General features: G+C 42.9%; 1 protein-coding gene across 4 annotated transcripts in view; it reads right to left on the reverse strand.

The window, feature by feature from the left end:
• GPCPD1 (glycerophosphocholine phosphodiesterase 1) overlaps nucleotides 1-9874 on the reverse strand; it is a 66310-nt gene extending 56436 nt beyond the window's left edge. The window contains exons 1-3 of one of the 4 annotated variants that reach the window (XM_019017344.4): nucleotides 9685-9874; nucleotides 4089-4147; nucleotides 3199-3275 (exon numbers count right to left, since the gene is read on the reverse strand). In XM_019017344.4, the coding sequence (XP_018872889.1) occupies nucleotides 3199-3247 (49 nt within the window). In that variant the 5' untranslated portion in view covers nucleotides 3248-3275; nucleotides 4089-4147; nucleotides 9685-9874. Of the gene's footprint in view, nucleotides 1-3198; nucleotides 3276-4088; nucleotides 4152-8487; nucleotides 8659-9684 lie in introns of those variants that run through there. The other 3 variants (XM_019017345.4, XM_063702176.1, XM_055372534.2) reach the window with 3 other exon arrangements.
• Nucleotides 9875-14715: the final 4841 nt, after the last annotated feature.

Genomic DNA, 14715 nt, shown 5'->3' on the forward strand with positions numbered 1-14715 from the left:
TGTACAAAAAAAATTTTTAAGTAAGAATAATTTTAAAATTAGCCAGGCACTGTGTTGTGCACCTACAGTCCCAGTTCATGAGGTTGAGTCAGGAGGATCACCAGAGTCCAGGAGTTTGAGGAGCTATGACTGCACCACTGCACTTCAACCTGGGCAATAGAGGGAGACCCTGTTAATCTTTTTTTTTTTTTTTTTTTTTTTGAGATGGAGTCTTGCTCCATCGCCCAGGCTGGAGTACAGTGTTGCAATCTCAGCTCACTGCAACTTCCACCTCCAGGGTTCAAGCAATTCTCCTGTCTCAGCCTCCCGAGTAGCTGGGACTACAGGCACGTGCCATCATGCCCAGCTAATTTTTGTATTTTTAGTAGAGACGGAGTTTCACCTTGTTGGTCCAGTTGGTCTCAAACTCCTGACCTCAGATGATCCACCCACCTCGGCCTCCCAAAGTGCTGGGATTACAGGCATGAGCCACCATGCCCAGCCAACCCTGTCTCTTAACAAAAAAAAAAAAAAAAACTTCTTCATGGACTCGTTATTTCTCATCCCCCACATAAAACAGCAGGCTACTTTTTGCTATGAAAAGAACAAACTCCAATTGGAAAAAGTAAAATGGGGACTCAATGGTTCACTTTCCTCTTATAGGTGCTCCTGCATTTTACCAATTCCCCCTGCAATGTTACTTTCTCTTTCTGCTGATTCCAGGGGAATACGGCTGCTGAAAATGAGGAAATTTTTCACTAAAACAAACAGACTTTTCTTTAATTGGCTCTCATTTATAAAAGATTATGAAGACTTGAATGCTTACTAAAGAAATCTGCAAACAGCACCTCCACATACTCTATTTGTATCCTCTCCTGGTTGTACTTGTTTCCCCCAAGGTCAGTCCTCTCTGCACTACCATTCTCGCTACATTTAGCAGACGGTCCTTCCTCCTGTGCAGCGAGGAAATCAAGGTGATGGGGGAATTGAGGTGGGGTCTCCCCCAGTATCCCCTTGCTGTCCCTCAGCCTCCTCCTTGGCACATACAGAGTCATCTATATCCACATCCACCATTATCTCCTTCCCTCTAATCCCTGACAATAAGCATCCCCCTGACCCCAATCAAGCTGACACTTCTGTGGCCAGTTCTGCGGTCAGTCCATTTGCCTGACATGGCCAGCTCCTTCTAGCTTCAACTGCCTGCCTACAACTCCCCAGAAAGAGAAAATTCCGTCTTCTCTCCATGGAAGCAGCCACACACGAAACCAGAGGTGAGCACTTGGCTCAAGGGAGCCAACCCATCAGCTGACTAGCAATCTTCAATCTGCTCAATTCTGCCCAGGGGTAGAACTATACCAGATCATCTTGGCTAAGAATTTGAACTTAGACTCACACATACTCTGCCAATTGCTGTGATGAATGCTAGAATAAAGAAGCTAGATGTAGTGTGAGTCATTCACTCATTCTTTGAATACAAATACTATGCCCCTGCTCTGATCCAGGCTCTCTGCTAGGTGCAGGAATTCAGCATAAACAAGACAAGGTCATATTTTGACCAGGCACGGTCTGTAATCTCACATCTGTAATCTCAGCACTTTGGGGGGCCAAGGTAGGCAGATGACCTTAGGTCAGGAGTTTGAGATTGGCCTGGCCAACATGGCAAAACCCCATCTCTACAAAAAATACAAAAATTAGCCAGGTGTGGTGTCAGGCGTCTGTAATCCCAGCTATTCAGCAGCCCAAAACAGAAGAATCGCTTGAATTCGAGGAGCAGAGGTTGCAGTGAGCCGAGATCGCGTCATTGCACTCCAGCCTAGGCAACAGAGTGAGACTCCATCTCAATTAAAAAAAAAAGGGGGGGGGGGGCTGGGCACGGTGGCTCCTACCTGTAATCCAGCACTTTGGGAGGCCGAGAGGCAGGTGGATCACGAGGTCAGAAGTTTGAGACCAGACTGGACAAGATAGTGAAACCCTGTCTCTACTAAAAATACAAAAATTAGCCAGGCACGGTGACGGACACCTGTAATCCCAGCTACTTGGGAGGCTGAGGCAGGAGAATTGCTTAAACCCGGGAGGCGGAGGTTGCAGTGAGCCGGGATCGCGTCACTGCACTCTAGCCTGGGCGACAGAGCAACACTCCATCTCAAAAAAAAGGTAATGTTTTCAACAGAGTTTACAATCTGTCACTCAAATAATTCTATAAAATCTCCAAGAGGTGCTATAAAATAGGGCCAGAACCTAGTGGAATCTGGAGGCTGGCAGTGGGGACAGGGGAGAGAAGAGAAGGAACCGGGGGAGTATGAGAGTGGGCAAAGATCTAGGCAGAGGAAACAGCATTTGAGAACGTCCTAAAAGAGGAAGAAAGGAGGAAGGAATGCAGCACATTTAAGGAACTGAAAGGCCAGTATAGCCAGAGTACATAAAACCGAGAGGTACCTCAGTTTTATGAGAGCCCAGTGTGATACGGCTTTGACATGCTATCTTATACTAAAATTATCTCACAGCACTTTAAGGGATAGCAAAAAATACAATGAAGCTAAAAACATATTCACACATAGGAACAAGGTTATCCCAGCCAATTGTTTCACCACCTTATTCTTTCTTTTTTTTTTTTTTTTTTGAGACGGAGTCTGGCTCTGTCACCCAGGGTGGAGTGCAATGGCACGATCTCAGGTCACTGCAACCTCCGCCTCCTGGGTTCAAGCAATTCTCCTGCCTCAGCCTCCCAAGTAGCTGGGATTACAGGCACATGCCACCACATCCGGCTAATTTTTGTATTTTTAGTAGAGATGGGGTTTCACCATGTTGGCCAGGCTGGTCTTGAACTCCTGACCTCAAGTGATCTACCCGCCTCAGCCTCCCAAAGTGCTGGGATTACAGGCATAAGCCACTGCGCCCGGCCTACCAACTTCTTGCACTAGCAAAGTTTCCTTCATCTTCATACTGCCTAGAAACCACAGCCCAACCATCTCTGCCCTGTGCAAAATTAGGTATAAATTCATAGCTTTCTTGGGAAAACATGAGAACAAGACAGAGTTTGAGGAGGTTTTTGGTGTGTTTACTATGCTCCAGGCACATTTCTGCTGTCAGGCAAGACCTATAGATATTTTCATCCAAAAAGTCAGGCCCACTCTAATAGCAACTCCATATTTAAGGTAATCCAGATAAGAAACATGCTAATTTAATTTTAATTGTTTTAAAGTAAAACTTTTACAATACCTGGTAAAAGAGTTCCTCTTATTTCAAAGGCAACCTGAGAAGGTGTCATTCTGATGGATTTATTTTATGATGTCGTGCTAGGAAAAAAAAGAAAAGTAACTTAGAGTATAAAAATACATGCCTTAGATAGCCACCATCAAGAAACAACTTCAACCAAGAGCTATTTATATTTTTAAAAGCAATATTTAATGTCTTTGCAGTTTTATGGTGGGATTGTTTTTGTTTTTGTTTTTGTTTAAAGTAACTTTAGTGCAGGGGGGAAAAAAGAAACAAGTGAAAAAGCAAAAAATAAACCAGGCACAGTGCCTCATGCCTGTAATACAAACACTTAAGGAGGCTGAGGCAGGAGGATGACTTGAGCCCAGGAGTTTGAGACCAATCTGGGCAATATAGTGAGGCCTCATGTCTACACACACACACACACACACACACACACACACACGCCAGGCACGGGGAGCATGCCTGTAGTTCCAGCTGCAGATTGAGATTGAGCTGGGAGGATCACTTTAGCACAGGGTGTTGAGGCTGTAGTGAGCTGTGACTGTGCCACTGTACTCCAGCCTGAGCCACAGAGCAAGACCCTGTCTCAAAAAAAACAAAACACAAAGTCTCAATAAAGTTTTTTTAAAAAAAAGCAAGAAATGAAAATGAATCTCAATTATGAGCAAAAAAAAAAAAAGATTAATTTCAGAGTCCTTATATAAACAGTGACTCAATTACTTGGGAAGTATCTAGCAAGTTTGAAGCCTAGTGCTACAAAGCTATTCTTTCAGAATGTATGTTCAAAAAGAAAACAAAACAAGACAGAATGCATGCCCGAAATACACACTGTAAAACAAAGTATCCAAACTTGTTATTTTTTAAGTCGTCAAGATTCTTTTGCTACATACTTTCTCTTCTGATAAGCAGCTGTTCTGAATTCAACGTATCTTTCCTGACCAGGGTAATACTGTGGTAGAGAAGAAAAACAACTATAGAGAGAAAAAAGCTTGACTTAATGAATTTCTACTTTAACACAAAGGAAACAACCAAAGTATCACCCACTAAAACAAACTACTTGTTATGTTGTGGATCAAGTTTGAGAATCTGCTTCTAAGACACAATGTAACTTATCATTAAAAGAAAAAGAAAAGAAAGAGTCCAGGCAAGTGGCTCACACCTGTAATCCCAGCACTTTGGGAGGCCGAGGAGGGCAGATCACTTGAGGTCAGGAGTTCAAGACCAGCCTGACCAACATGGAGAAACCCCCGTCTCTACTAAAAATACAAAATTAGCCGGGCATGGTGGCACATGTCTGTAATCTCAGCTACTCAGGAGGCTGAGGCAGGAGAATTGCTTGAACCTGGGAGGTGGAGGTTGAGGTGAGCCTCCCCACCTGCCTCCCCCTCCAAAAAAAAAGAAAAAACTTTCTACACAAATAACTTCAGATTTTCTCTTTATTAACCCTAGGACCATCATTACTCAGGTTCTACAGGCTCAAATTTACAGTCTCAACTCTACCTACAACCTATTATCAAATCCTGATGATTCTATCTAATTGACCTTATATCCATTTTGTCAATTAGGATTCTTCCTCACATCCCTGGCTTGGAATCACTTTGATTATTTATAGAAATCTGAACTCCACAGCAAAAGGAATTTAAGGAGATTTAAAAAAGAATAAGAAAGAAGTCTAAACTCCAAGCCTTTGAAGTTCTTTTCCACTTATCCACATTTTGTCTAGCTAATTTTTTCATTTCTTCCCTGTCAGTCAAAGGAATCTGTTTCCCATCCACTAACTTAAGTACCTAAAGGAATATAAAAAATAGTTTAATACACACATGTACATATACTTCGAGATACTTACATAATTTAAATGGAGAAAGAACATACTCTATCCAAAGACACACCATATTCTACATCATAACTTCTCCAACACCCCTCAAAAAAACCTTTGCCCCCCCCACCAGTGTTACAAGAATTCCAATCACATCTTTATTCTGCATCATGTACATTACTCTACCAGCTTAAATTTCATTTGCATTTATATATTACCTTATGAAACAATTCTAAAGTACCTTTCATAGCTACCTTACATAGTCATTTTTCTAGTTCTGCTTTGCTCCCTTCCCCTCCCCCTGAATCATTTAATGAACACTGCTACACACAATTAACCACACTTTCCAGTCAAGGTAGATAGATCTATACCAGCAGTTCTCACCAAAGGCAATTCTGCCCTCCAGGGGATTATTTGGTAATGTCAGGAGGCATTTTTGGTTGTCATAACTGGGAGTGGCACTCCTAGCATCTAGGGGTAAAGGCCCTGCTGAACACCATACAATACACAGAACAACCCTCCACAAATAATTAACTGTCCAGCTCCAAACATCAACAGGGCTCAGGTTGAGATGAGGGTCAAGAGTCGAGGCTCCATGTTAGCTATAAACTAGGTATCATCACATTTACATCAATTATAAAATGTAACACTGAATACATACACATATATATATTTATAAATGTACACTGTCAAATATTCATCTCACAGAGTGCAAGACCACCAACGTGCAGTCATGTCACGTTCGGATATGAAATTCCCTATTTGGCAACTCTACCATTTTGGTTAGAATACCCAATACTACACTAGTGCAAACCTTCCCTTTGGCCACGCGCGGTGGCTCACGCCTGTAATCCCAGCACTTTAGGAAGCCGAGGCAGGTGGATCACCTGAGGTCGGGAGTTCAAGACCAGTCTGGACAACATGGTGAAACTTTGTCTCTACCAAAAATACAAAAATTGGCTGGGCATGGTGGTGGGAACCGGTAATCCCAGCTACCCAGGAGGTTGAGGCGGGAGAATCACTTGAACCTGGGAGGCAGAGGTTACAGTGAGCAAAGATAGTGCCACTGCACTCCAACCTGGGCAACACAGCAAGACTCTATCTCAAAAGAAAAGAAAGAAAGAAAAAAGGCTGGGCATGGTGGCTCATGCCTGTAATCCCAGCACTTTGGGAGGCTCAGGAGGGCAGATCATGAGGTCAGGAATTCGAGACCAGCCTGGCCAACATAGTGAAACCCCACCTCTACTAAAACTACAAAAATTAACTGGGCATGATGGCACGTGCCTGTAGTCCCAGCTACTCAGGAAGCTGAGGCAGGAGAATCACTTGAACCCAGGAGGCGGAGGTTGTGGTGAGCCGAGATCACGCCACTGCACTCCAGCCTGGGCAACAGAGGGAGACTCCATCTCAAAAAACAAAAAGAAAAAAAAAAAGGCTTCCCTTCATCAAAATAATTTCTAAAATAAATAATTTCTTATTCTACTTTCTGCATCTAAGAGTAAACATGGCGACCGGGTGTGGTGGCTCACGCCTATAATCCGAGCACTTTGGGAGGCATGAGAATCACTTGAACCCAGAAGGTGGAGGTTGCAGTGAGCTGAGATTGTGCCACCGCACTCCTGCCTGTGTGACGGAGTGAGACTCTGTCTCAAATAAATAAAAAAAAAAAAAAGCCTGACATTTCAGTTACTGAATTAATTTTAAGAGAGCAAATACTCCATCACCCATCAAAAGGGCTGAATGACCACTTCAGTCTTAACCTTAACCAAATAAGGTGCCCTTTCATTTGGTGTTTACTGCTGCGGTTCTCAACTAAAGACAACCTCATATACATGATTAAATAGTTTGTATTTTGCTATTTGTTGACTAACTTTAAATAACTATTTTAATCAACTTAAGGGAAATCAGATATTATTCCTATGTACTAAAATCAACAGCTAGTACAAAATTATCTCTAGATTTCTACTGCATTAAAGCAAATGGAAAACTTAAGTAAATATAATAAAAGGGAAATGAACTGATTATAGAAATTGAGTCTTTTATTCTCAAAGATGTTTGGAAGAGTGACTACAGTAACTTAGCGGTAAACAGCTGCAGTAAATGCACTATACAAAGCTATATACACAAGCACAAAAACACCTCCCAGAAAACCTCTCCAAAAGTCAACAAAGCATCATCTTCCACTTGATTTACCAAAGTCAAGCAATCTGGTTTGATTTCCACCCTGAGCGCCCCCTCTCCCCAAATTTGATACCATACCAAATAAAAGCCTCAGGAGCTGTTTCAAATGCAATTCACTTGATTATGGACAGAGGCCAAAAGTCTGGTGCAGTGTTGAAGTATACAATTTTGGCATCCAGTTACCACCAAAACAGCAGTGACCAAGTAAAAAACCGACTGTGTTGTGAAACAAAAAATGTATGCACCCACCCATACACCTTCTTCTAAACAAGGAAGAAAAAAAAAATCACAACTTGGAAAGGGAAGGTCAGTTCTGGATATACATAAAAACAAGAGTAAGATGAAAAATGTTAGTCATTGTATGCACATGAGCTGACCAGATAATTTAACCAACTCGCCTATTACCTCACATACAGACTACACTTCCTGAAACAGGCTTTTGCTTTTTGGTTTTTGAAAACGTAACATCTATTCTGTACTTTTTGAAGAGAAACACTAAACAGCATTCTCATCTGAGATTCTGGGTAGTATTTAAATAACCCTTTTTAAAAGACTCAAGCAATCAGCAAAATACAACATGGTAATTAATCCACATTTTAAAAAATTTCAGAGTTCACACTACCTGCCAAAATAAATTTTACTCTATTCTTTTCCTCAAATAAACTTTCCCGACACGTGACACTACTGATTTACCAGGCTGGGAAACAAAAGGGATATGAAGTAAACCAAGGTAAAGGGACATTCACTTTAGAGCTAAATTGAAGTCAGATATTTTTAGCTAAAGTGTTTTTTTGGCTACAAGGAACATGTCAGTTTTCCTTCGAATTTTTTCAAGGAAAAAAGCTGTTTCCAATTCTTCTTGCCCTTTCCCAGGCCTTGGCAGCTTTGATCCTCCTAACTAGCTAAATAAAGTAATATATAAAATGCCTAACTTTCCCTGAGTTAATTTTTGCTCATCTTGGTGAAGGATCATTACGACCCTTGCTACATTTCTGACAAGTTGTGACTGTCATTCTGATTCCCATATACTTGAAGCCAATATCTTAATCAAATATGTTAAGACATTAATGGATCTTTATTTAAAAAGTGTTTCTGGAATAAGTTTCTTTACGCCAAGTTAATTCCTTGATCAACTTTCTAAACAATGCAGTAACATTTTCCCAAATGTTTTCCATTCATTTTACCGTGATATTATTCTCTTGTGTATGTTTCATACCTTTTTTCCTGTTTTAACTCATATATAAAGATTCGATTCATCAACGTACTTTATGTACGTATCAAATTTTACTCACTTTGCTACGATGAGTTTTCTTTTGTGGTCATTATTTCTCAGAGTCCAGCTTTCCCACGTCGTTATTTTGCAGATTTAAATTTTGTCTAGAATACTGGTTTTCTCTAGCTCTTGGTTCTTCCTAGTTCTTAAATCAGGAATGGATTGCACCATGTGCAGTTTTGCTTGTTTGCTTGGTGTTATTTGTATCCACGACATAAGGAATTTTGAAAAAAAAAAAAAAAGACTGATACCTTGTATTTATTTCTTAGTTAAGTCACAACTCGTCAGCAACGTAGCAAGGGGAAGCATGACGGGGTAGAGTAGTGGGTGAGAACTGTGCAGAAATGGGAGGAGGCGACAGAAGAGTATGAAGAAAAAACATCGGGTCCAAACATCCTGCTCAGTTCCATCAGTTCCTCTGTGCAGGTCTACATCAGACTAACAGCTGCCTTAAGGTGGAAGAATCCTCTACAATTCATGCCCGATTTCTTTTCCAGCCAGCCAGTGGAGTCTGGGGAGACGGCTGATGAGGACACCTAAGTGATTGAGGCTCTCTCTCCTACCTCAGCAAGGCAGTCTGAAGAGCTTTGGGAAAAGTAGAGCTTTGGAGAGAAGGGGCAGCAGACCTAAAAAATTGTATCGAGGGCACTCATGACTATTCCTGGAACCTTTTCCTAGGAAAGGCACTTTAGTTTCTTGGAATAACTGAATTATACAAGCATGCCCTAGACTACATGTCCGGGCAATTTCAGAAAATAAGCAGTTGTCAAAACACGATGAGTAACTTAGGGACAGAGAGCGGCGGTGAGCCGGGGGCCGCTGTGGGGCAGGGGATGTCCCCAGAGGACCTCATCTGCATTTTTGATGTCTTTGTTCCCCGACTCAGTACTTGCATATTTGCGGTGGTCCTATGCTCCACGCACCCTGCTACTCCTCAAATGCTCCACGTATTTTTTTAGAAGGGAACTAAGCCCCAGGCAGCCCAGCAGAAGCGCGGCAGTGAACAATAAAAGTCGAAGAGTGCGTCCCAGCCACCGATTTAGCGCAGCGAACGCCCGGCCGCCGTTCCCCTGCGGGCAGTGGCCGGCCCGGCCCGAGGACCCCGCCCGCGCCTCGGCCCCGACGCCCCCAGCCCCGCCGCGTCCCGGGCCGCCCTGACAGCTCAGCCCGCCACGTGAGTGGCCGCCCGGCCCCCGCACCCGGCTCGCTGCCTCACCTCCGGGTTCGCTAGTCCGCAGGTCCGCGTCGCCGCCGCCCCGCCCGAGAGCGAGGACCGCGGGCAGAGGTACCGGGCGCCCGCCGTCCGTGCCTCGCCAGCGCTCCCCCAGGCGGCCTGCCGCGGCGTCGAGCTGCAGGAAGCAGCCACGCTCAAACCGGTTTCAGCTGCTCCAGACCAAACTGCCAGGCCACCCTGCGGGGCGGGGCCGGAGGGCGGTGGGGCGGGCCCTGACGTCACGCCCGGCGCCGTCCCAGCCAATCGGCAGCCGCGCGCGGGGGGTGCGGGCCCGCGCGTTCCTGGAAAGGGCTGACGTCCGCGGCCGAGGGCTGCCGGGCATCCCCCGTGTCCCCGCTGCCCTTCTCAGCCGACCCCGGCGCCCGCACCTTGGAGAGCTGCCCTGGGGTCATAGGCGTGTACTGTGGTCCACCAAAGCCGCCTTAGAAATAACCCACGTGGGCTGGGCGCGGTGGCTCACGCCTGTAATCCCAGCACTTTGGGAGGCCGAGGCGGGCGGATCACCTAAGATCAGAGTTCGAGACCAGCCTGGCCAACATGGTGAAACCCTGTGTCTACTAAAAATACAAAATTAGCCGGGTGTGGTGGCGCATGCCTGTAATCCCAGCTATTCGGGAGGCTGAGACAAGGAGAATCGCTTGAACCCGGGAGGCGGAGGTTGCCGTGAGCCGAGATCGCACCATTGCACTCCAACCTGGACGAGAGCAAAACTCCGTCTCAAAAAAAAAAAAACCGACTATGGATCCTGGAGCTACAATTCAGAGTTGTATTTTTTTCCCCATTTGAAAACGGGGGAAATTACCAGTACTGATGTTTTCTAGAAACTTTCTTTCGTTGCAAAATAGCAATCACACTTGGATCAAAATCATTAGTTGAAAACTATTAAGTCACCTAAGCTGGATGAGAGTTTATACCCTTGCTACGCAAAGTATGGTCGACAAGCCAGTAGCACTTGCCAGAACTCAGAATTGCACACTCCCAGGACAATCCCAGACCTACCCTATCAAATCTGCCTCTAGCAACATCCCCACGTTAACAAGTAGGCAAATTAAAGTTTGAAGGAACTTTTTTGAAAGCTGACTCTCCCTGCCAGAGTTGTAGTTTGTTTTCTAAAAAATGAACCGTATCAGAAAAAAAAAATTTTTTTTCCTCTCCTTTGATGGTCTCCAGAAAGTTAATCAGCATTTGCCACTTGAAGTTCTCTGACGAAACTTTGCAACTTGCGGGGCATGGTGGCTCACGCCTGTAATCCCAACACTTTGGGAGGCCGAGGCGGGCGGATCACGAGGTCAAGAGATGAAGACCATCCTGGCCAACATGGTGAAACCCCGTCTCTACTAAAAATACAACAATTAGCCAGGCATGGTGGCGCACGCCTGTAGTCCCAGCTACTTGGGAGGCTGAGGCAGGAGAATTGCTTGAACCTGGGAGGTGGAGGTTACAGTGAGCTGAGATCGCGCCACTGCACTCCAGCATGGCAACAGAGCGAGACTCTGTCTCAAAAAACAAAACAAAACAAAACAAAAAACCTTGCAACTCACCTAACTTACACTGTTACCTTACCAGTATCAAAGTTACCCTCTGGTTAGTGTCCAATATAAAATTATATCAGCAGCTTTTACTTAAATCAAGTGAGATATTGAAAAGTAAAAAGAGGCCTGGTGCAGTGGCTCATGCCAGTAATCCCAGTACTTTGGGACCCCGAGGCGGGCAGATCATCTGAGGTCAGGAGTTTGAGACCAGCCTGGGCATCATGGCGAAACCCCGTTTCTACTAAAAATACAAAAATTAGCCGGGTGTGGTCGCGCGCCTGTAATTCCAGCTACTCGGGAGGCGGAGGAACTAGAATAACTTAAGTCTGGGAGGTGGAGGTTGCTGTGAGCCAAGACTGCACCACTGCTCTCCTACTTGGGTGACAGCTAGACTCTCGCAAAAACAACAACAAAACAAAACAAAAAACCGACTAAAAAGAACCACCTTTCGGGAGATGTCGAAGTTCTCTTACAACAAGACATAGAGAAATAGCTCGAGTTGCACGCTGGTTCAAAATGGGCCTACTAAAAATGTGTTTGGATTAGATGAGCTCTAGCTTTAGGCAGAATTTCTGGTTTTATAAATCGGATTGTTCTCTACCACATTTGATATTTAGCTTGGATTCAATCCCAGAAAATTTCTGACAATGTCATCCATTCAGTTAAATAATTAAGTGCCTGCTTTATGCTAGGCTCAGGAGGCAATAGTTTTTTGATAGTACTCATTTTAATCCCAGATTTCTTAAAGAATTAAAATTCCTTCTGGTTATGTGCCATTACCCATTAAACTGCTGTCTTACATTTGCTACGTAGTTTGGGTGAATTTCCTCTGTTAGTCATACTTCAGTGATGAATTTTTTCATAAGAGTTCTTTATTTTTCTTTTTTTTGAAATGGAGTTTTTGTTGTTGTTTTTGAGACAGAGTTTAGCTCTTGTTGCCCAGGCTGGATTGCAATGGCGTTATCTCGGCTCACCGCAACCTCCACCTCCCAGGTTCAAGCGACTCTCCTGCCTCAGCCTCCTGAGTAGCTGGGATTACAGGCGCCTACCACCATGCCTGGCTAATTTTTTATTTTTAGTAGAGATGGGGTTTCAGCATGTTGGCCAGGCTGGTCTCGAACTCCTGACCTCAGGTGATCCACCCACCTCGGCTTCCCAAAGTGCTGGGACTACAGGCGTAAGCCACCACACCCAGCCAGATCTTTATTTTTCTATAACCACCATTTAGTCAAGCTATTTGCCTAGTGTTTATAGTTCCAGTTAATAGACTTAATCCATGCTCCTTCCCTAAATCCTTTTGAAATGACAGAAGAATTATACATATTCAAAGGATGCCATCAATGGCCAGAGACTGAGAAATGTCTAGAATAGGGGTTCTTTTGGCTCCCCTGGGTCACATTGGAAGAAGAAGAATTGTCTTGGGCCACACGTAAAATCCACTAACACTAAAGATAGCTGATGACCTTTTTAAAAATCGCAAAAAAATTTTATAAAGTTTTAAGAAAGTTTACGAATTTGTGTTGGGCTGCATTCAAAGCTGTCCTGGGCCACATGTAGCCCCCGGGCCATGGGTTGGACGAGCTTGCTCTAAAAGATATGGAACAAGCCAGTAGCATCAGAAGACCGGCAGAGAGGCTGGGCGCAGTGGCTCACTCCTGTAATCCCAACACTTTGGGAGGTCAAGGAGGGCGGATCACGAGGTCAGGAGATTGAGACCATCCTGGCTAGCATGGTGAAATCCTGTCTCTACTAAAAATATAAAACATTAACCGGGCATGGTGGCACACGCCTGTAGTCCCAGCTACTCAGGAGGCTGAGTCAGGAGAATCGCTTGAACCCAGAAGACAGAGGTTGCAGTGAGCCGAGATCGTGCCACTGAAGTCCAGCCTGGGTGACAAAGCCAGACTCCATCTCAAAATGAATAAATAAGAAGACTGGCAGAGAAACCTATACTCATCCAAGAGAAGAAGGAATTCCTACAGATGCCATTTTACACAGCCTTGCTTAGAAACTCTTTGATAATGCAATGTATTTTAGATTACTCCATAATCACACTGTTCTGATTGGGATACTGAAGTAGAATATAGATAATTAGAATATAGGTAATGCATTCCCACATTCCTTTCTCCCAACACTCTGTGAAATGTTAACTTTTCTTTTTCTTTTTCTTTTTTTTTTTGAGGTGGGGTCTTGCTCTGTCGCCGAGGCTGGAGTGCATGATCACAGCTCACTGCAACCCTGACCTCCTGAGCTCAAAGGCTCCTCCCACCTCCACCTCCCTGGTAGCTAGGATCACAGGTGTGTGCCACCATGCCATTATGCCTGACTAATTGTTTCTTATTTTTTGTATAGATGGGGTCTCGTCATGTTGCCCAGGCTGAACTTGAACTCTTAGGCTCAAGAGACCCTCCCACCTCAGCCTCCCAAAGTGTTGGGGTTACAGGCATGAGCCATGGCTCCCAGTCATAACTTTTCAAACATATGGTTAACGAGATCAATTTAGGTCTTAACTGATTACTTCCAGAAGAGCTCCATATGTTTTGAATTGTATAAAATATTTAACATTCATTATTGTACTTGATTAAATAATGAAATACGTTACCTCATTTGTCTGAAATCAGGACCACAGGATCTCACCTTATGCAATCATTTTTTGAAAAACATTAGTAGGGAGTCTGAGCCTACTCTGGCTCAGGAGGCTGCCTGATTTAAAAAAAAAAGAAAGAAAGAAAAATGGTAGCAGTCCAGCCTGGGCAACAAAAAAGTGATTCTAGCTCAAAAAAATATATATATATATGTATACACATATATATGTATACACATATATATGTATACACATATATATGTATACACATATATATGTATACACATATATACACACATATATATGTATACACATATATATGTATACACATATATACACACATATATATGTATACACATATATACACACATATATATGTATACACATATATACACACATATATATGTATACACATATATACACACATATATATGTATACACATATATACACACATATATATGTATACACATATATACACACATATATATGTATACACATATATACACACATATATATGTATACACATATATATATACACATATATATGTATACACATATATATATACACATATATATGTATACACATATATATATACACATATATATGTGTATACACATATATATATACACATATATATGTGTATACACATATATATATACACATATATATGTGTATACACATATATATATACACATATATATGTGTATACACATATATATATACACATATATATGTGTATACACATATATATATACACATATATATGTATACACATATATATATACACATATATATGTATACACATATATATATACACATATATATGTATACACATATATATATACACATATATATGTATACACATATATATATACACATATATATGTATACACAC

The sequence above is a fragment of the Gorilla gorilla genome, chromosome 21 (genome assembly GCF_029281585.2).
Source record: "Gorilla gorilla gorilla isolate KB3781 chromosome 21, NHGRI_mGorGor1-v2.1_pri, whole genome shotgun sequence".
NCBI classification, from domain to species: Eukaryota; Metazoa; Chordata; class Mammalia; order Primates; family Hominidae; genus Gorilla; species Gorilla gorilla.